This window comes from Sebastes umbrosus, chromosome 8 (genome assembly GCF_015220745.1).
Source record: "Sebastes umbrosus isolate fSebUmb1 chromosome 8, fSebUmb1.pri, whole genome shotgun sequence".
Classification (NCBI taxonomy): domain Eukaryota; kingdom Metazoa; phylum Chordata; class Actinopteri; order Perciformes; family Sebastidae; genus Sebastes; species Sebastes umbrosus.
This window is the reverse complement of record NC_051276.1, coordinates 32,640,101-32,662,726: the sequence shown is the minus strand read 5'-3', so window position 1 is coordinate 32,662,726 and position 22,626 is coordinate 32,640,101. Positions and strand designations below refer to the sequence as shown.

Sequence of the window (22,626 nt, the reverse complement as noted above, 5' to 3'; positions counted from 1 at the left end):
GGTGGTAAACAGCAATTATTTATTGAAATGAAATTAAAAGAATAAGTACCAGATCTATTGCGTTATTGTAACATTTTGTCTCTGTAAGGGGTTTGGGGGGGGGGAGGTTACTCTACTGTTTCTGCTCTTGGAGGATGTAGTGAACACAAATATACAAGGAACATTCAGCTATCACAGATTGCACACCAGATACTGTAGTAATGCAGTCTAATACGAGACCACCAAAATAATCCAAGAGTTTCTCTTTTTTTTTCTTCTTCTTCTTCATTAGTCCTTAATTGTTTTTTTTCCCATAAAGAGTACAAAAGTCCACCCAGAGTTGGGGACACGATCTCCGGCTCTGTACACAAACCTGTCGCTCGGTCGAACTCATCAGACAATGCCTCCAAACAAAAAAGACAAAAAGAACAAAATATAATGCCGAGAACATGTACAATGCACTGACACAGAAAGTCAGCTGTGTTAATAGACATGCAACAAGTAACAAAACTTGCTGAAATCGCAATAATCATTAAAAAAAAAATCTAAAACCAGTTATAATTGCATAAATACTTTGTACAGTTCATTTATCCGCTGTGAAATGCACCTTTCTGTTAAAATGACAAACTGCATTCAATAAAAACCTGTGATTCCTCTCGACTTTTGTTTTTGTACAGGTGAAGGTGCAAACGAACTCATGATTGATAGAAGCTGACTTCAGCGAGATGGCATGATTGCACTAATTTACAGTACGTAAATGCAGAATGATATAAGGACAATAACAAGAGTGCATATTATTATTTTAACATCGTGGGGGGGTGAATATTAAAGTGTTTTCTTTCTTTTTTGTACATGTTTGAGACTGTGAGGAGGAGTAGTGGGAGACAAAAAGAAAACAGTTTTCTCTGGGAAAGAAAGAAAAAGCAGCACTTGAATGCAACGTTGTTGCCCACAGAACCACAAACAAAACAAACATGTATGAAGAGAGAAGAGGGCAACGAAAACACCATGTACAGACTTTACATAAAAACAAAAACACTTTCTTAATGTCCGACTATTAAACCCGGCAGCAGCAGCAGCGTCCAGCAGAATAAAACGTGCTTTATGGTGATAAATTATGAACTTATATCCATGACAAATGTACATTTTCTGTTAGAAAAACATATGAATCCCCTCTGATATTAACGTGTTAACATGGCAGCCTTGTACGGAGGTCAATCTGTGCCAAAATGTTAGATCTTACTGAATATTTTACTGTTTAAATGATCTTTTTGCTGTAGATTTTTACTGTTGTTTCGCCTGTTGTTTAACATAAACAGTGTCGGATCTATGAGGTTACATTTGTGCTAGAATCTGAACATTTCTTAAGGTTTTACACGATCATTTTTTTCGATTAATTTGCATGTCAATATATTTTTTAGAACTGTTATTTTTGTTACAAGCACTTTCACACAAAATGCAAAGATTGCGACTCTATAATGGACAGTCAGTGACACTTTATTGGCACATCTTAAAGTAGTGATTTTTCAAGCAGATGCTCTTCTTCAGATTTGTCTGAAAAAAATGGCACTACTTTAAGATGTGCCAATAAATTGCACCTAAGGGAGCTACAGTGTGCACATTTTTCATTGCTGTCTATTGGTCCAGCACCTGCCTACCACGACTTTGTATGTGCATGACCACCTTACGTGGTCAGTTAGTGACAAAACAGCAGGGATGATAATCAGACAATCTCACAACAAAAGCCTTAACAAACGAGAAACCGTGAACTTTGACGAATGTACAAAATCAGATTTTTGGCACAAATTAAACTTCATAGATTTATCCACATAGGTTGATATCTCTGACCTAATATTGACCCCCTAAAAAAAAAAAAAAAAGTCATCTTATCAAAACCTTCAATTAACTAAATCCATCTCAGGATAACTGAACTAACTCCATACTGAATTCAAGTAATTTCATCTTAAACTTGCTTAAATTATGGATTTATTTATGGATGTTATTTAATTGTTTCCTTGGCATCCTTGATTATTATTAATATATAATTATTAATTATGCATATAAAACAGGATACATTATTGTTGAAATAGGAAATCATGATGTGGATTTAATGCTACAATGCTCACTCTAAATCTACGGACGCTTTCCTGCATTTGTACCAAAAAAAAAAAAAAAAAAGGTAAAACATCAGTTCAGTCCGACAGTCTCAACGTATTTAACTCTTTAGACAAAAGATATTTAGAAAATCTGAGCTGAGATGTTGTCCTGTTTGGACTGTTGGGGAATTTCATATGTGAATTAATGGTTGAAATAATTATTTACATCTTCTCCCACGTCTCTAATAATCTCTTTCTCTGAAAGGCGGCTGCTGCTGCTGCAGTTTAACGCCTTCTCTAAGGACTGAGGATAAAGTGTGCGGAGTGCCACATGTGCTGTAATAATGCCACAGGGTCAGAGTGAAAGTCTGTAAGAGTAGAAACCAACAAGAGAATAAAAACCACAATATACACTAAGAGTCCCTTTTTTGTGTGCATTCAAAAAGCCGCTTTGACGCTGTACAGTAACTAAAATACATGAAAGAGACACGACGGAAAAGCGACATTAATTACGAGTGTGCGTTACTTTTTACCTAATTCATAGTTTATCAAAGATGAACTCTTTATGTTTTCTCTCTCTAGACAAAAAATAGGAAAACACAACGGAGTGATATGGTTTTAAAAATAAAATCTGAAATGATAACGTGTCCAGTCTTCAGACAGCAGCAACAACAACAAAAATCCTCCAAATGGGAATTCATATAAAGGACATAATCGATTAAAAAAATCATCATAATTGATATATCAAAAACAATTTGGCGGAAGAAACAAATCAGATAATAAATCTCTGTGTGATGGTGATGGCTTGACGCTGTGGGCAACACTCACAAAATAAAACTTTGTAAACAACAAATGAAATTAAAAAAGAAAATCATTTTGCATAACTAGACCAACTAGTAAAGTCAACCCACAGACATTAATTATTGACATTCATATCCCTCCCTCTGGACTCGCCGTGACTCGTGACGCAGACTACACACAATCGTTTTGTTTTTTTTAAAGCCAGGAGTGGTTAGTCACAACGCTATGTTACAGGCAAGTTGTTTTTTCTCATTGACCTTATCTTTTGTTCTGTGTTTGATCCTCGTTGAGTTAAAAAGGCCATGGTAAATATTTACAATATTAACAAGTTTGTCTTGCGGTGAAAGAGGAAAGGAGGTTTCCCTGTTCTTGATCTCAAAGCAAAAATGGCGGGTGATTGATTCAAGCGTGCCGCATCGAGGGTGCTTTTTGCTTTTTTTTCTCTCCTCCAGGTGAGTGCAGGTGGTAAAAGTGGTGATTGAGTTTTTTTCTCCTCCTTCGCTGAGACGGCCGACATTCCCTCCTGTTGCAGTCTGTCAGTGTGTTACAGTACATGTGGTTACTGGACGTACGAGAGGATAAAGGGGGTGGAGGGTTTATGGAGGGAGAGCGGGAGGTGTTCAGGGAACAACGAGGCAGTTGGAGGAATGAAATGCTCCTCAGCTCAGGTTGGAGTCCTCAGCAGGAGGAGGTGTTTCTTCCAGGTGGAGGTGGAGGAGCAGCTCAGTTTCTGCAGCCGTCCTCGGCGCTTCTCTCGTGTTGAAGGTTGTAGTAACAGTTCTGACAAACTCGCACCGGTGACGAGATCTTCAGCCGTTTGATCTCCGACTGGAAGCGACTGCACCTGCAGAACAAGAAGAGATGGAGCGGTGGAATATTTAGAAAACGATAGGCTGGAAATACAGGTAACTAACGGGAGAAACACAGAGACGTAAAAAGTAAGAATCTAAGACTACATCCACACTAATACGCTACTAATACGATCTACGTCCAGATGAGCGTTTTAGGGCTGTTTCAGAATTAATCTCCATCCATACAACCACGCATGAAAACGCATATCACATGACCATTCACGGACAACCTCAGAAGCACCTTGGATCAAAGGATGAAAGCGGCACAGGTGGTGTTCTCTACGTGCTTTTAGAAGCAGCATGTGAATGGCCCCTTTGGCGTTCATAGGGCTGGCCCCCACTTTGCTTAATACACTTATAGAAGTGTATAAATGTAAATATATATATTAAAATTAATCTAAAATGGAGTAAATCAACTTATAATGACAAAGCAAGAAGAACATGTTTTAGAGACTTTTGCAAATGTATTAAAAGTCTCTCATTTACACTCTTCTTTCCAAAGCCAGTATGAATGAGCATATACAGCCAATAATAGTCACTTTGAAATGTTTGAACAGTACTTGACTTACTTTTGGCAGAAGAGCTGCCCGCAGTTCCTGCAGTGGTGGCGTCGCTCGGTGAGGGAGAAGCGAACCGCGCAGCCGGAGCAGCTGTCGACCACCTCGTCCTTCACCCAGTGGTCGGCCGCCGAACGGCCCGGCTGGTCGCTCACCGACCAGCTGAACACCCGACCGCGACCGTCGCCCACCAGGATCTTACTGTGGTCCCTGAAGAGAGGACGGGAGAGGGAGGAGAAGAATTCAGCGAGGACGTCTTTTCTAAAATATTTGATTTGACTAGATTTGAATTGTTGTTTGTGCGAATATTAAACTTTACAAAAATAAAGGATTAATCTTGGTCAGTTTGGTGCGTGACACTCGGCTCTCTTACTTGGAGATGGCGAGGGATGTGATCTCGGCTGGCTGAGCGTTGTCCTTGCGATCAAACGCCGTGTGCATGGTGAGTTTGCTCCGGAAGACCAGCTGGCGCTCCCATCTGTAGCCTGCGAACAAACAAAAATAAACACTTTAACACTGCGACCAACACGCTGTCATCAGATCAGCAGAGAGTACTACTGAGGGATTTGTTTTGAGAAGAACCCTTGATGAACCCCCGTTCCTCTGTCATGTTTTCTTAACAGGATCAAGAGCTGATAAACAACATTTGTAATAATCTCTGGACACCCACCGGCCCTGAGCTGGTTGTACGTCCGTGCGTCCAATGCGGAGGGCTGAAGAGGCTGCGGCACTGAGCCCTGGCCTGGGTGAGCCGGGTGAGGGTGAGGGTGAGGGTGAGAGTGAGGATGAGGATGAGGATGAGGATGAGGATGAGGGTGAGGGACCTTCGTTTGGCCCTCAGAGTAGTTGACGAACACAAAGCCGTCCTTCTCGTCGATGCTGAGGGTGTCTGACCAGCGGTGAGAGTCGTCAGAGCTGCTGTCCATCGACCACGAGGCTCCCGTTCGGGCTGAAGGACCTTAAAGAGATTTTAACGTCAGAAACGTGAACGTGAGGTTCATGTCGGGTAAAAGGAAGTCTACTGTATATCCTCAGTAAACAATAGATCTGGGAAATACAAGACACAAACACACTGCTGAAATCTGTGTCCCAGAGCAGCGTTTATTCAGCTAAAACCAGCTAAAGAGTGAGAACTGTTGAGGAGAGGAGCTGCTGGTTGAGTACCTCTGGGTCTGTGGACGGCGCTGCCCGGTTGGCTGCCTCCACCCGTTGACGGGTTGCGCGGCGCTTTGGGCTCCTGGCTCAGACTGGGCTCTTCTCCATCCGACTCGCTGCTGTCCTCATCGCCGTTGTGAGGCTCGCCACCCTCTGAGACACGGAGAGAATTAGTAACTTCAATTTCCATCGTCAATTTATTGTGCAAAAAAACAAAACATAAGCAGGTAAAGAAAGGTGTACCAACAAACTATCTTATGTTTTTGGATGTGTCACTCATCATTTGGTGCAGCAGCTACTATTCATTTGTTATTTATTTTTCCCATCAGGACTCACCGATCTTCTCCTCACCACAGCATTCAGGCACATCTGGCTCTACCGGCTCTGGAGCAGGGGTTTCTGGGACTTGGAGGAACTCCATTCTCCAGAACTACAAGAAATATTTAAAGGCAGGTTTCATTACACATAGTTTAGTTAAACTAATGGAGCTTTCACCAGCTGTATAGGTAGTTGGAATCAGAGTAAAATTAATACTTTTGTTTTTTTTTATATTTAGTCTGGTTCAGTTTCAAGGTGCTCAAATTAAAGCGGACCAAATAAAAAAAAAAAAAGATTTGAGGAGGGGCTTGTATGAAGGAGCAGGGCAAAAGTTTTTCCACTTTGACTCGTCACTGATCTACCGCACACACAAATCCCTTCGCCTCCAGTTTATGACTTTATAATCGTCACGTCTTGTTTTTAAGAAGACCTATCATGCATTGGCACAAAGTTGGACAAAAGCCTAACAGGTGAATTCTTCTGTCTGCAACAGATACCACCATCAGTATGATAGCTGTCAGTAAGATTAAAGTGGGCATGGTTACCCTGACGACGCCGTCCGAGTGTCCGGTGACGATGACGTTCTGCGTGTCCCACTCGTTCATCTCCGACACGCAGCAGCACAGGATCTGCTGGCTGCGCCCCGTGAAGGTGTTGGCGCTGGCGATGGGACTGCCGTTGATGCTCCACACGTGGATGTACGTGCCTGCACACGACACAATGTCTCCCTACACACACACACACACATTATGTCAGCTCATATTTACTGTAAAAGGAGTAAAAGTACATGTGATGTTACTTCTAGAGTGACAGAGGAGAAGCTCACCGTCAGTTCATTGATGCACAGAGCAGAGACGGGCGCCCGGTGTCCCCTGAGCTGCGTGACGAAGGAGAGCTTGTTGAGGTCCCAGATGATGCAGGTTCGATCCCGCGAGCCGCTGACAACAATGTGGTACGCCGACGACGCCGTCAGACACGTTACGGCGTCCGTGTGGCCCAGTAACGCCTACGATGAAACAGCGAAGACATTAGATAGACTCAACCATTTACACTAACCGCTCCAGGACCTTGTATCAGGTCTTGTTTGTGTTTTTACCTGTTTGAGCGTCAGCGACTTGGCCCTCTCCTTGGAGGTTCCCGTCTCCCACACACAGATGGCGGTGCTGGTGTTGCCGGTGATGACCAGCTTCAGGTTCGGACATATGGCACAGAGGATCTGACCCCACTCTGACAGACACTCGTACACCACCAAAGCCTGAAACAAGATCCAAGACTCAGATTAGACCTCCAACGATAAATTGATTAGTTGTCAACTGTTAAATTAATCGCCAACTATTAACCGATAATCGGTTTGAGTCATTTTTTAAGAAAAAAAAAGTCTAAATTCTCTGATTCCAGCTTCTTAAAAGTGAATATTTTCTGGTTTCTTTTACTCCTCTATGACAGTAAACTGAATAAAAAGACATTTGAGGACGTCATCTTGGGCTTTCACCATTTTAAAGATCAAACAACTAACCAATTAGATTAAAAATAATCATTAGTTGCAGCTGTAATTAAGATTAAAGATTGGTCGCAGAAGTGGAGGATTGGTTTATTCCGGCTGTTTGGGGCATCATTCTTTGTCTATATCAACCAACACTTTCACCCTGATCAACACCCAGCTGGCTACGACCTTATAAAGCTTTTGAAAGCCCTGAGAAGATTTACAAATGTGGTGAATATGGTAATTAATGCACTATATCAGAGGAACTGCAGTAGAGACTTGTGTAATGGCTGCTGCTGAAGAAATTGAAGGACCAGTAAAATGCAAAAAGTGCATTTTTATTCAAGCACCAGTAGGGGGAAACATTGTCTTTAATTACCTTTCACACTCATGTCAACTTCAAGGTTAAATAAGCAGGAAACCTACAGTAGGCCATGTTTCAATTCAGTAGTAGTCTCTCTTAAAATCTAGACTGAACCGTTTCATTACTAGTAACTCTGAAAGAGGAAGTTAACATAAATACTTTATATGATCAAATCATCAATACAGTACGTATAGAATGAGGATTAAAAGAGCATGCTTGAGCAGAGGAGTTGTAAATCTCTGTTATAATAACGGTTGCTGTTACCTTGTCAGATTCGTAGTTCGCCAGGCGGCAGCTGAGGTCTGCGTAGCCCCAGGCGAAGGTCTTGCTCCAGGTGGGGGGAACCAGGACTTTGTTTAGCTCCACAGCAACTATTCCCTTGTCGGTGCACACGATCTGTCCCACAGGCTCCTTCAGCTCTACACAACGGGTATCACAAAGACATATGTGAGTGCTGAGTCTAAAGGAAGGGAGTTGGTTCTGCACAGTATGATGGACACAGTGTGGCCCTTTTGTGAGCGTGTATGTGTGTTCATGGACCTTTGACCGGTGCTAGAGAAGGTCTGAGGTTGTCCAGATGATGGAAGAAGATCTTGTCGCTGTTGGAGCTCGGAGGAATGCTCGCTACGTCACCGTTGGCTTTACTGCGAACCCGTTTAGGAGGATGGGGCTTCTTAAACAGCTGAAACACACACACACACACGAGTCAGTGAGTAAAGAAAAGGACTTTAACATCGACCACTGGCCACATGCTAATACATTCTCATTTTGTGGCTGATGAATCTTTCAATCTGTTATGAGGGATACGTATGTTTCTGCACGTTTGTCCAGCAACCAATCACACTTTATATGTCTTGTTGTATTCTAGCAAGATTAAAAGACTACAGTGAAGCTAGCAGCCTGTGAGACTGTACTGATAATTACTCACTAAACACTAATTGGTGGATGGATGGAAAAACAGAAAGTATTAAAATATGAATATGTTATATATTAAAATGTATTACGGTGTATTAGGGCCACATTGAGGTAAAAAAAATCTGAGATTTTCAGAATGAAGTCATAATTTTACGAGAAAAAAAGAAAATAACATGTAAAATTACTACTTTATAATATTACGACTTTTTTTCTCTTAAACTTCTGACTTTACTTTCATAATATTACAACGTTTTTCGCGTAAACCTATGACTTTATTCTCATAATATTATGACTTTATTCTCGAAATCTCAGATTTCTTTTTTCCCCCTCAATGTGGCCCTAATACTCCGTCGTACCGTCGTACCATAGGCCTACAACAATGATAAATAAAAATGTAAACAAAGAACAGTTATTCATTTCCATTTTTAAAAATCCACAGGGAGCCACTGGAGAGGGGCTAAAGCCGCAGGTTGCTGACTCCTACTATACAGGAATACTATATATACTACTGTAATATATATATACAAACTATCCGTTTAATCTAGCCTGAAGTAGTAGTTTCATGATATTAGCATCAGTAGCAGCAGTACAGCAGCAGTGTCTTCATCATGAGCCGGTATCCGACCTGTTTGGGGATTTGTCCGAAGTTGTTGATGAAGCCGATGGTGGCCGTCTCTTTGAGCGGGTCGTTGATGTTGTAGATGTCCACCTGACCCTCGTAGAACAGGTGGTGGAAGACGTTGACCGCCTCCACGGCCGGCGGTCCCTGCTGCTTGTAGCCGAATATCAGGTCGATCCACTCGTGGAGGTGGGCCGACACGTAGTCGCACTCCAACGCCTGCAGACGAACAGAAGTTAATGTGTGCTCACTGAAACTCAACTAAACTAAACTGTCACACAAGTGGGTTCATTTCCTACATCTCTGTGGACTCTGATGAACTCCCGCGGGTCGCCCTTGGCCCAAGGTGGCAGGATGACGTCACCCAGCTTGGTGCCGTTCTGCTTGGCACCTGGGACGTCAAACAACAGACAGAACATTAATATTCATGCACTCAGTTATCACGGTCAGTTTGACTCGTGCTTTCAAGAGCTGTTAACGTCCACGCTTCCCGATACTGACCCAGGTCGAAGTTGTTGGCGTTGAGCAAGAACTCGGGCAGATAGAAGAACTCGGGGATGAGCTCCTTGACGTCGGCCATGTTGTGTTTGGAGGCGGAGAGCCAGGCTTCACGCACACTGTGGAACATCCTGTCAGCCAGGTCAAAGTGACCTCCCTGGTAATCACACACACACACACACACACACACACACACAGACATTAGGTCCACACACTTGAGAGCATTTGTCAGTTTGTCGTCTAGGCTTTTATGTTAACTTACTAATGTCAAATTATATTTTTTTTGTAGGTGCTAAAAGGATGATAATATTTTCCATTAGTCCTTAAAATTGACCAAAAGCAGAGGAAACACAACTTGTGGCAGAGGAGGTTCATTTTGTTCTATTTCCCTCTGTGTTAGACTGAAAACAACTATTCATCATCAGAAGTAAAACTGGTATTATCTTATTAAATAAACCATTTATTAAACTCTGTAACTGTGCTTAAAGTCAGAACAACTTTCACATTTTGCAGTCTGAAATACACCCTCTGGGTCGTATGACATTTCAGAAAATGTCTTGACCGTGAGGAGTCTAACGTAAGAGAGTTGAGATCAAACCTGAAGTCTGAGAAACGTCTGTGTGAAGGGCTCCATCCGGACCAGATACGAGGCTACGATCATGGCTGAGGAGTAGTGGGTGCCGTAGTGGTACGCTGGGGTTTCGCCTGGTGGGACAGAAAACAACACATTCACTTAGAAAAGACCCCCAAAGACAAGACTTCATGTGAGACACACATGCACAACTTGAATATTATCATTCCTCCCAAAATATGGCAATAGTAGCTGAATCTTTTTCTTCAAGTCTTTACTCCGTGTCAATTTAACTTGAAATAATATAAATGAAAGTGATCTCCCTGACTCCCTCCTGTTAAATGCAGTCTGTTGAATCATCTCACCGTTGGGGTCTTCCCAGTCCTTGTACCTCTTCTTGTACTGCGTCAGTCTGTCGTCAGTCTGGGCGCCCATCGGCTTGGCGAGGTTACGGAACGTCTTGGGGTTGTTCAGGTCCAGTTCCTGGTTAACAACGTTACCAAAAACAGGATTAATGAGGGAACAGGAAGCTGCTTTTCTTGTGGTTAACGCTGTTAATTTTTGTTGTTTACCTCTGAGTCGAAGTCGGCCAGGATCCAGGGGAAGACGGGGTACTGCATCAGGTCGTTGTAGGACCGTCCCGCCAGCGTGTTCAGATGCATTAGGTACTGGAAATTACTGATCTCTCCTCGCTGGAAAACGAGATGATAAACACATCAGTGAGGCTTATAATAGTGTGACGCTTCTATATTTGTGTTGTTAAACTGAAGACCAGTGAGTCCAGGTTCTTACCTCCCATCTCTGAGTCACTGACTTTTCACCAACCAGCGTACTGAGGAGCCCGGATCTGACAAACAACAGAACAGAGAGGATGTTTAGTTCAGTACTTTGCTGTTTTTCAGCATGCAGGCAGTGAAAAGTATTTAGTTGCAAAGCAATTGCTGCATGTGATATATGTAGGAAGGTCTTTTTCTTCCTTTTCGCTATGAGGTCTTTCATTTGATGAATTACTACAGAGACCCATATCCATTATTTAGGAAAATACATTTAACACAAAGATTAAAAACAAGTTAATAAATATGAATATGTATCCGCAGATTTCATAAATCATCTCACAACCTGCAGAAAAGGTCAAACATTCCCCAGAGAACCAGTGGAATTAAAAATGTTATGTTTGTGCTGAATGAAACATTAAGGAGGTGTTTCGTTACCCTTGTTCCACGCTGGTGTTGGGCCTCTGGCCTGAAACCGACTCGGAGCTGTCAGCCAGTGAAGGCACCACCGCCAAGAACCTGCAGGGAATTAATAAGAAATATATTAAACAACAAACATACAGTTACATTTGACTTATTTAACCCACCATACATCTGTTTGCAGCACATATTGGACATTAAAATGTATATTATTTTGATACCCCACCCATCCTCCCACCCCACCTCTCCGCTTGTATCCTTAAGTCCAGATCTTCACAAGAATTTCTTTATGTTACACTTAAACCAGTGTAACCTGATAAAATGACTGGTATTACAGTGATGTACTAAAAGAAGAAATATTGTTGTGACATGATGCTTTATGAGAGGCTTACAATCTATTCTCAGAAGATTTCATTTCAATATCACACAGCAGTTATCTTTGTAAAATCCCTCGTCCGCAAATACCCTAAATCCTGAATCAGTGCTGAATGGTACACAGTAAAACCAAGATACCCAAGTATTTTATAATGTAGAACTGCAGTATCTCTGAAGTAAATAATAGTACTAAATCATCGCTTGTCATTTCTGCTGGTTGAAAAGAGAACAAAAGCTTTTTTATCAAAAGTTATTTTAAAAGGCACAATGAGTAGGATTTTCCTAAAAAACAATGTATCTGCAGAGACCCTGCAACCCTTTGCCTGTCATATTTTGCTGTTCGGGACGTTTCTTGGCATCAACCTCTATAAAGAAAGTAGCGACCAGGTGCCAGATCGTGTCGTGAAGCTATGAAAATGTCGGACACAGCGCAGAAAAAAATGCAAATATAGCAAGGCGAAACTCCAAGCGCACAAAGCACAACCGTCAAAATCCTACTCATTGTGCCTTTAAGTATTCTTAAAGCAGCAGAGGCAGCTCAGCAGCATGCAGTGCGAGCTCTGTGTTTGTACTTGTATTCAGTACCTTTGGTAAACTTTGTTGCGGACTCCTTTCCCGAAGGCTAACAAGTAGTTTCTCCCGTCTGCAGAGAAGACCTCCACTGCCATGGGCTGAAAGGTGACGACATAATCAACACAAGGTGGTGAGTTAAAACACTAGACATGTTAAGCTACTCAATATAAATGTCTAATATCGTGTGTATTGGTCCTGCAGCATGTGTGTGTGTAACCAAGTGTAGTATGTGCATGCTGACCTGCAGCAGGTAGCGTCTCTTGTGCACTTCCTTGATGTCCTCGTAGGCGAAGATGCTGCAGGTTCTCTTCAGTAGGCTCTGTCCTTGTCTCGCTCCTCTGGGGATGATGGCCTCCTGCAAACTGGACACAGACGACACACAGTGATGCACTTTATCAACTATATTACATTTTACCCATAAAGCACTTGTATCTATCCTCAGCCTTTCTGCAAATGCATCAAGAGATTACAGAGCTGCAGCAGATCCCATATCATGCTCATTTTCAGGTTCATACTTGTATATTGTGTTTCTACTAGAACATGTTTACATGCTGTAATGTTAAAAAAACAACATTATTTTCCTCATACTGTCTGCCTTAATATGCCTGTATTTAATGTCTGTCTGAAACGCTCCGTTTTAGCGCATTTCAACAGAATTGCAATGGAATTTCGTTGCTAGGCAACAGCCTGGGTCCTTGTTTACTTCCTGTCAGCTGATGTCATTCACATACACTGCAACCAGAAATAAAACCAGGACACATTTGGAATATTTACATTTAAAACTGTGAAATGGTCTATATATTATATTATATAGTTGTGACATCGCAAATTTACAGAAATCCTGACGGCTCATTTAAAGACACAGTTTCTGAATACGGCCTGTGTGTCGATACTTTCACAGTATTTATATAGCACTTAAACCTGCTTTCTAATAAAAAAAAGACATAACATCACTTTTTACAATATGGAGCCTTTAACTATTAACTTTTAATATAAAGCACTGCTGTAATTATTTCAATAATTTATTCATTTAATATATGAAATATCCAAAATAATATAAAATCTCATCATTCGTTTTTTTTCTTAATTGACCGATAAGCTAATTGAATCTTCATTTCAGCCCTGTAAGACACCATGTTTTGAGTGTATAGGGCCGTGTGGAGGCTAATGAGAGGGTAAAACACTTGAAGGGGAAACACAATGAAACCAAAGCAGCATCTGTTGGTTGTTTTCACGTCGTGTCTCAAAGGAGCAGACAAAGCAAGTTCCCTAAAAAAAGATAAATATGTCATATCTCTGCTGACTTTCACAACGCATGCTCTATCAGCAGCATTACATCACTCCAGCAGCAGAAACTCCCACTGCAGCGTCCGGAGGAATGATGTCATCTTTATTCAGGGAAGGAGAGTACAGTAACTGTGTCAGCTTCAGGATTAACGATGCAGCCCTGGTGTGAAGTCATGATTCTCCTACAGGTGTTCAGACCGTGATGTGTGAAGTGACAGATACAGAAGCGTGGGACCTACTTGGGGGGCAGCGTGTCGATGTCCCTGATCTCCCTGGACACGGTCATGGTGTAGCCGTCGATGACGTAGAAGTGCTCTTTACCAAACAGCAGCAGACCCTCGCTGGTGTCCAGACCCTGAACCCTGGCACAGCGGTACATGTGCTGAATCTGGAGCAGTGAAGGGAAGAAACAACAGAGCGTTAATTACCTAAAGTTTAGAGAAAGCAGTTTTCTAATAAAAAGTCAACGGCTTAAATTCCTCCAGGCAAAAATCTGTGAATGCCGAATAAATGAGAGGCTTTCCTCTTACTCAGTAACTGCTGGTGAAATGGAACGGTGTTGACATGGAAGACTACAGCAGTGCTTGATTAAAAGGCTGATGTGCCACAGTTACTTTTCTGTGAATAAGACAATGTAGGAGGGCGTGACCCAGAAATTTAAGTTAAAGGGATAGTTTGGATGTTTTGAAATGGGGTTGTATGAGGTATTTATCCATAGTCAGTGTATTTCCTACAGTAGACGGCTGTTATCTATGCTCTCTTCAAAGCCACCATTTTGTTTTGATTTTTTTTGACAAAAACAGTAATTTTACCTCTCAGAACACGGGAGTTGCTGGTCACAATATCACAAACAAACTAACAGATCGAGGCAGCGATAGACCAGCAACTCCCTTTTTTTTACAGGGTAAAATTGCTGTTTTTGTCTAGGAAGTCTGGTGGCTTTGAAGACAGCATAGATAACGGCTTCAGTTTCCTGTCGGAAAGGGCTGTCTGACAGCAAGGTAAAGTGGTGAAAATACTCTAAATATAGCGTACACTTAAACTGATATGGATTTTTTTAGGTGTCTAAAATCCGTTTTGCTGTTGCCCCCGTCCACAGCAGTGCGTTGCTTTGCTCCCGTGCTGGTACTCTAGCAAGTATGAAATTGGAGTTGGAAACATTGTGATTTAATTGTCCAGACGGTCTGACCTTCTCTCCCTCCTCCAGGAGGCGCAGCAGAGACGTGTTGTCGGTCCTCTGCTCCTCCTCGGGGCCTCCCGACTCCAACAGCTGCTCCTGAAGCTGGTCCTGACTGTCCTCGTCTGCCCCGTCCGCCGTGGACCGGGACCTCTTCAGAGGAGCCTTCACCAGACCTGGAGAGCAACAGCACAGCAGCACGTTAGAGAGGGCGTTCAGGTGGAGCAACCAAGTTTTCTGAGTTACAAGATGGTCCTGTCTGTGCACCTTTGACTCTGGCGATGGTGTCCTCTCCATGCTCGGGCTCATGCTGCGTGGTCTCTCCCTCGGTGTTGTGCTCCACAGAGTGCTGGTACATGCCGGGGTTCCCAGACAGCAAACGAACGTAGTACTCCTTACTGTCGTAGCTGATGGCTCGCCGGTAACGTTGAGGCTTCTGGAGGAGGGGGTAGAAAACAGAGAAGAACAACTGACTCCATCACTATGAGGAAAACATCTTTAGCTTGGGAAAGTTGGTATAAGTTTAATATTATAATAATTAGGAGTGTAAGAAAATATCGATTCCCAAATAAATGCCTGAAGGGGGATTTCTGTAATAAATACAGCTGCACAGAACATCAGAATCAGGTCCTTCAAAGTTAAATTATAATATTTAGTTTTGACTGAGGGACGTTGTATTGATTTTAAAAGCAGAAGGATCTGGGATGATGTGTAATCATTTACATGCAAAAGAAATTACAAAATGTCACTCAGGGTTAGTTTTATCACAAGGATGTTCGTTCTCATATAATGTGACTTTCACATATGTGAGTAACAGTAATAACTCGGTGCGCATGTAGAAGATCATTTTCTATCGTACAGTAGCCACGATGCATTTTCACACTTTATGCATTTTATTTTCGAGTGTATTTTAAGAGAATGGATGGAAAACAACTTTGAAGTCACAGCAAAATATAAGTCTTGGGTCAACAGAACATAAACATGTTCACATGCAAATGAATATAAACATAGAAATTTCCCGTTCCTTGAATGTGGCAAATCAACAAACACCTTTCAACCTGCGAGCACACGTAACACAGGGTGAGTTTTAAACAGGAACGCCGGCGTCAACTCCACAGCAAGTCAAAGTTTTTACTGCACGGTTGCAGAAAAAAACGAACTGTCAACTCATAGAGAGCACTGCAACAGCAGCTTCCTCATTAATAGGATTCTCATTCTATCATGCAGTCACACCAGGCATCAACGGGAGCTAAATCATTTCATCCTATGGACTTCAGGAAGGTACCTGGTTTCGGTAAAGGACCCCAGCCAGAGCTGAGGGTACCAGGGGCACCAGAGGGGGAGAACAGGGCTGGAGGATGTAAAAGGAGGAAGGAGGAGGAAGGAGGAGGAGGAGGAGGAGGAGGAGGAGGAGTAAGAGGAGGAGGAGGAGGAGCAGAATGGTGTTTAAATGTCAGTTGAAAACCCTGTTGACTTATTGGTAAAGTCTGTGCAGTAGAGATTAACACTGCAAAGGCCAGGGGCAATGCCATCTGGTACCATTATTATGAATTTTCCATATATTTTTTTCTTTTTTTTGGTAATCTCTTTCAACAGCTACTGCCATTGACACTTTGAGCAAGGCAGGAAAGACACAACTGCTGAGCTGAAAGGCAAGCAAATGGCTAGTAGTGGTATTCAGCTGCAAGGCACAAGTGTCTGACTTTGTCCCTGAGCATGTTTTAATGATGTATCATGATTAAGCCTTGGGGACTTTTGGAGTTAATTATACTGGGTCGATTTATGAGCCAGGAATTTCTCCCCAGAAGGGTTGTGAAGAGTCTCATGAAGTCATGGCTGTTGCATCCAATTCTACAGAGCAAGTACTGTATTATGTGATCAATCAAGGGTCATTGGGACATTTGCTGCAATCAATTGTACTCGGAAAAAAACGACCTCTGACACGGAAAAGTGCAATGAAACGGTTATCAAGATTTATCTAGCCCAAGTTCGCCAACATAAACAAACCTGACGTCATGGCAACATGGCTGCGCAGATGCACTGGGATGCATTTAGATCGGAAGTCGGGAATTTCTCTGAATAAAATCATGCCCAACATGTAAAAATGAGATGATGAATTGTGTTTTAAGAAGGCTGACATTAACACAAACCTAAAAGGACATATCTGTGAATGTGAGCTATCTCTTTGTATCTTCCTCCTGACCAATGATAAATCACTGTGAAGTGAAGAGAGGCACCCGTCGGCGAACAGAGAGGAGGGATTATTTGTCGAGCAAACAAAGCTAAATGTGTCTTGGCGGTGCCAGGAAAAGTGAGCCACCGGCTGTTGGTGTCGCTTCCTCGCATGACACCGAAGAGCTCGTCCAAGAGCAGCTCTATTTCAGGACAGATATTCTCACAAGTTCACTACTCTGCAGAGGACTGGTGAAAGTTATGAAGGAAATCATTTCTAAAATATGAATTTGTGGGATATAATATTTGCAGTCAAGGCTAATTAGTATTTTAAATACAGGTGTTTGTGCCAGCATATCCATTACTTCACATATCGTCCTTTACTTTGATTTAATAGTTTCATTTCAACCTTTCTCTTCTGCTATTATGTCTGTTACTAAAACACTTCTTGACAATGTCCTTCCTGAAGGAAATATCTACCAGGAGTCCCCTCATGTGAGCTCAAACTGCTGTAGAGGATCATGGGAACGTATTAATCCAGATTTAAAGCTGAACATACCGTTGCACAGTTGGTGTTTGGCTCCATCTCAGGGATGTATGGGTAGTGGATGTAGAACATGTCATTGCGGACCATCTTCTTCCTCATCCGGCACGGCCCCTCCGTCATCTCCAGCACAAACTTGTCCAGGTGGGAACCGATGGGCGGGCCCCAGAGGCCCCGTTCACGCAGCAGCTCGTATTCGATGGACGCCCACTCCTCCGTCACGTACTTGAGGGCGTTCTGCTGCCGCTGGGAGATGCAGGGAGGGATGAGGTGTGAGTGAATTTAAATATGTTGCTATAAATTATACATGCAGTCACAACTGCTACACCAGCCTATGAAAATGCACCCTTTACAACATTAAAAAAGTTATATCTGCTTAAAGTAACTACGAGGAACTTTCATTGTGTGTTGATCTTGGCGGTCCCTGTGGACAAAAGCTGTAGTGTTTCATAGCACCAGAATCCCTTTAGGAAACCTCTCTTTTTACTGCAGCAGGGTCTGACAGTCTGCCCCGCTCAGCCCTGATTCTAGTTCTCTCGGGGATCCCTTCCCTTAAGCAGGCAAAGCAATATGGCCTGGGCCTTCAGCAGCGTGGTGTCGGTTCCCAGCAGGCGAAGCTCTGCTCCTGGCCAGAGGACGAGCCGCTGCTGCCAGGAGCAGTGCGCTCCACCTCCTGCCAGAGCTCCGACTGCAGGTTGGAGGCGGCAGCAAAGTCAGATCTGGGTCTGTCCGCGGTGGGCTGGTCGCTGCCGGAGTCTGAGCTGATGGAGTTTCTGGTGAACCTGCATGATTTCGATCATCTCGCTGATGGTTTAGTTTGCTTATGTAGGTCATATAGAGGCATCATCATTAAATTTAGACCGTTTAATAACTAGTTCCTCATAGTAACTTCAATTCTATCCATAGAGTAATGATGGAAGTGTGTTACCTCCTGATATTCTTTGTACTGCATGGCCACCAGGTCTCGGACAACAGCGATGTGTGTGAACATCCACTGGAAAGTCTCCTGTTGATCAGAAATACAAGATGGTAACAAAGCTGACTAACACATACTTTATATATTGTGTGCATCGGCTACAGAGTGTCAGCTGTTTTAGTGTGTGTACCTGTGCTGACAGGCTGTTCTTGTTCAGGCTGTTCTCCCTCTTGTTGCGGCGGACACCCGTCAGCTTGGAGAGGCCGAAGCCGCTGCTGACTCTGGACAGTTTGGACTGGGTCGCCGGCGCCACTGCCTCACCACGACTGATACACTTCTTCTCGTGGACTGAACAGCAGAAAAAAAGAAAAATAAGCCATTTTAACACACTCACTTTCAAAGCAAGATGAAGCAGAGGTAAGATGCTGACAAAATAAATGTATCATGTTGAATGTTTTTGCTTAACATTGCATCTGTGGTAAAAACTGCCAAACAAAGCAAATGTTATTCTGAATATCTGAGTAAAAGATAACAAAACAAACAGGTTTTGCAATATTTATCTCCTAGATTTCTGTCTGTCTGCACAAACACTTCTTTCATTACTTGACCAGATTTTTGCAAATTTAGAGAAAACTTCTAACAATATCTGGTAACTTGCCAAAATGTCTGGTTCAGCAGACTTGAGTCAAAACTTTGGCAGGAGGCTGGTGGCAATTCACCGCTCTGCTTACATTAGCAAAAGTACAACACTGATGAAGTGAGCAAGAGAACTAGGAGGAGAGAGCTCACATCAGCAGTAATGGGCTCTATTGGCAGGGCTTCACATTAAAACATTTCCTTACCAAAACAACAAGAGGAGCTCCCAAACAGCTGATCTAGTTATGTAAACCTGGATAAGCCACAAACACTCACTCCTCTAGGGAAAACAGGAAACCGTAAATCCAACACAGACGATGTTCAGCTCAGGTCTGTGTGGTTTATATCTCAGTGTGTGTGTGTGTGTGTGAGTGTCCCTCACCCAGGTGGTTCTGCCAGCTCTTCAGCGCCGGCTCCTCCAGGGCGGGCCGGGCCGTGGCGATGTCCACGTGGCCTCTGTCGTTGCAGGGCAGAGACACTTTGAAAATGTCCTCAAGCATCTGACGCTTGCTGTGCATCAGCTCCGTCCACACCCGGTTCACCGCCTTCAGCAGCAGCTGCCGCCCTGCAGAGGGAGGATAACAATCATTTTACATTACCAAGTCAGTCTGCTTTAATGACATCACAATACAGCGCTGTTGTGTGGCTGTTTAGTTTCTCATTAAGTTAGTTATCAGACCGGTATGAATTGCACTGCAGAAACAAATTGTCAAATTCAGCGCTGTTATTATTTGCTGCACATTTTTAAAACACCTGACATATTCATTACAATGCACCTTAAGTCTCCATGCAAACACACACCAACACTTGTTCCAACACAAGCATTGAATAGGGGCTCTTTCACACCTATAGTTTGGTAGATCTGGTGCGATTCATTTGGTTTGGTTTGCGTTCACGTGTAAACAAATGGTCGCTCGTCTATTGGACAGAATATCCAAGTGAAACTCGCCGACACTTCCTGGTCTCAGAAAATAATGGAGCAACACCAAATTTAGTGTTTCTATCAATCAAATATTTTAGAAGAAAGCGAGCAATATGAGCAGCTGACAGGACAGCGAGTTGTCGAGCATTTCATTCTTCGAGTGAGACGGTACTGGAGGAGAAGGCTGGTCCTGATGATTGAGAGATCATGATGAGTTGTCCTGGTTACACAGACAGCGAGCGAGGTATGGTGATCATAAGTTATAGATTTTGAAAATGATCATCCATTAAATCATATTGGTTCGGTTGTTTGATCCGCACCAGAGTTCAAATGAGCTTTCACACCATCAAGAGCTCCAGGGTTTGGTTAAAACGGACCGAAAAGCTCAGGTGTGAAAAGCACTCTAACGTACACACAAACACATACATGCGCATCAAAACATGCTAAAATATATTACTTTTAAGAAGTGTTAAACCTCTGCAACAATTATATGGTGTTAGAGTCTGAATTATTCACAGTTTCACACATAATATCCCCTCATGTCATAAGGGGATTTGTTTAAAATTACAAATTAATTGAAAAAAAGTAGCCCTTCAAACATGAGTAAGAAAAGGAAAAAAATCATTATGAAAAATTGGAAGAAAATCCCAACAAGAGGTTTCACCAACAGATACAGACACATCCAAGACCAAGAAATGGATTTACGGAAAAAGACTGTTTCAAATAAGTACTGTACTGAATCAGACGTGTGTATTTCAAAGAGATATTTCTCTTCTTCTAAAATGTGTCTTTCTCACCAGAGGATATTTTTAGACGGTTGAAAAGAAAATCTCGACACCACACACACGTAATCAGTCAGCAGGGTTAAACACACTCACTGTCCACACTCCTACAGAAACACACACATAACAGCGTCTCACCCTCGCTGACGTCGTGGCTGTGCGCAGCGTCAGCCTCGTTCTCCGTGGGCATCATGACATGCCAGGTTGTCATCCTGGCCTCCGCCTCCAAACCGAAGCCCTCCACGCTGCTGCAGAGACAAACACACACGGTGACTTATAGTGCCAACCTGCCACGTAGAAACCTGGGGGGGACAGTTAGGTTGTTTGGCTTCTCTGCAGCAGATGAGTCTGCTCTCTGTCGTCGTACGGTGTGTCGTGTTACAGCATATTGTGTCCCCAGCATGGTAGGAAACTCAGTCTCTACCCATCTGCTGTACTTTTGGTAACTATCAGTACTTCTGGCAGGACACACACAAGCACAAAAAAAGACTTGCCACAATTTCACTCCAATGTCGTGTAACAGGTCACATCACTGTGACGGCGTATTAGGCCCATTGTATGTAAAAACAATTATAATTACAGAGCCAGGGGAGGGAGGTAATATTCAGAGAAAAATACTCAGAATTTACGAGATTAAAGTTGTATATTTACAAGAAAAAACTATGATATTCACTGAGATTAAAGTGGTAAATTTATGTATAAAAAGACTCGCATATTTACGAGAAAAAAACTCAAATCAGTATGATGTTTTCTTCTGAAAAGGCCCAATTCACAGCAATGTCTCCTCGGAGTCCAGATGCTTATGATAATATAGTGATTCCGGGCTAAAATCACAAGTATTTCTTTATTGCTAATTCCGATTGCAAAGTATAATTTGATTAGGTCATCCATGCAAAGTGAAGTGATGTGGTTCCTTGACAAAAAGAAGTTTTTTCTCATAAATTTGTGACTTTAATCTCAGAGAATATCAAAGTTTTTTTTTTTAGGACCATCGTAAGTAAAAACAGAAATTATGGAGCCGGGGGAGGGGTGTAATATTTTGAGAAAAAACTTTAATATTCTTTGAGATAATAAAGTCATACATTAGCAAAAAAAAACTCAGAAACTCTGAGATTAAAGTCACAAATCTCAGAGAAAAAAAACAGAATATTTTCTTTTTTTTGTTTGTCAAGGAACCACATCGCTTCACTTTGCAAGGTTGACCTAATCAAATTATACTTTTTCAATTGGATTTAGCAATAAGGAAATACCCAGCCTTTTAACTCAGCCTATTCGTGAGAAAAAAAACACACTGATTTCAGTTTTTTTCTTATAAATTTACGACTTTAATGTTGGAAATTCTGAATTTTGTCTCTGACTATCACCCCCCTCCCCTGGCTCCGTACATTTATTTATTTATTTTTTTTTTTTTTACACACAATGGTCCTAATATGCCGTCATACATCACAGTCTGAGTCATAAAAAAAAAAAAAAGTAAAGATGTGAGACTGTGGTAAACTGGTGTTTTAGTTGCACAAACATTTCTCAGAGGCAGAGCTGCTCAGAAATAATCTCACCGAGTTAAATGGACGGAGCTGAGGACCCACTTAGTAGAACTATTAAACTAAATATGATCAAATATACTATGGAACAAAAATGGTGATTACATGTTCCTTCACAACACAGAAGAAATAACTTACCTAAACAGCTGTAAGCTAGGCTAACTAGTGGAACTCCTGATAAATCTCAAAACTGGATATAAATAAAATGTTTCTCTTGGTAGTGTGACTATCTCTTCAATCTTATATGATTTAGACAGAAAACAGGTGATGATTTCCGTCTTCGCCAGATACATGTTTGTAC

At 42.3% G+C, this 22,626-nt stretch overlaps 1 protein-coding gene across 8 annotated transcripts in view; it reads right to left on the bottom strand.

The window, feature by feature from the left end:
- wdfy3 (WD repeat and FYVE domain containing 3) overlaps window positions 1-22,626 on the bottom strand; it is a 117,022-nt gene continuing 94,396 nt past the window's right edge. For all 8 annotated transcript variants that reach the window (XM_037779016.1, XM_037779017.1, XM_037779013.1 and 5 more), the window contains 29 exons: window positions 20,923-21,032; window positions 19,463-19,645; window positions 18,635-18,792; window positions 18,457-18,534; window positions 17,544-17,774; window positions 15,080-15,248; window positions 14,825-14,988; window positions 13,875-14,023; window positions 12,590-12,710; window positions 12,361-12,446; window positions 11,419-11,499; window positions 11,000-11,054; window positions 10,780-10,899; window positions 10,573-10,690; window positions 10,235-10,341; window positions 9,640-9,793; window positions 9,438-9,529; window positions 9,145-9,357; window positions 8,145-8,286; window positions 7,869-8,023; window positions 6,854-7,012; window positions 6,584-6,763; window positions 6,303-6,485; window positions 5,776-5,869; window positions 5,449-5,592; window positions 4,955-5,242; window positions 4,658-4,769; window positions 4,297-4,494; window positions 1-3,720 (listed from right to left, as the gene is read on the bottom strand). In XM_037779016.1, coding sequence (XP_037634944.1) covers window positions 3,600-3,720; window positions 4,297-4,494; window positions 4,658-4,769; window positions 4,955-5,242; window positions 5,449-5,592; window positions 5,776-5,869; window positions 6,303-6,485; window positions 6,584-6,763; window positions 6,854-7,012; window positions 7,869-8,023; window positions 8,145-8,286; window positions 9,145-9,357; window positions 9,438-9,529; window positions 9,640-9,793; window positions 10,235-10,341; window positions 10,573-10,690; window positions 10,780-10,899; window positions 11,000-11,054; window positions 11,419-11,499; window positions 12,361-12,446; window positions 12,590-12,710; window positions 13,875-14,023; window positions 14,825-14,988; window positions 15,080-15,248; window positions 17,544-17,774; window positions 18,457-18,534; window positions 18,635-18,792; window positions 19,463-19,645; window positions 20,923-21,032 — 4,165 coding nt within the window. In that variant the 3' untranslated portion in view covers window positions 1-3,599. The remainder of the gene's footprint in view (window positions 3,721-4,296; window positions 4,495-4,657; window positions 4,770-4,954; window positions 5,243-5,448; window positions 5,593-5,775; window positions 5,870-6,302; window positions 6,486-6,583; window positions 6,764-6,853; window positions 7,013-7,868; window positions 8,024-8,144; window positions 8,287-9,144; window positions 9,358-9,437; window positions 9,530-9,639; window positions 9,794-10,234; window positions 10,342-10,572; window positions 10,691-10,779; window positions 10,900-10,999; window positions 11,055-11,418; window positions 11,500-12,360; window positions 12,447-12,589; window positions 12,711-13,874; window positions 14,024-14,824; window positions 14,989-15,079; window positions 15,249-17,543; window positions 17,775-18,456; window positions 18,535-18,634; window positions 18,793-19,462; window positions 19,646-20,922; window positions 21,033-22,626) is intronic.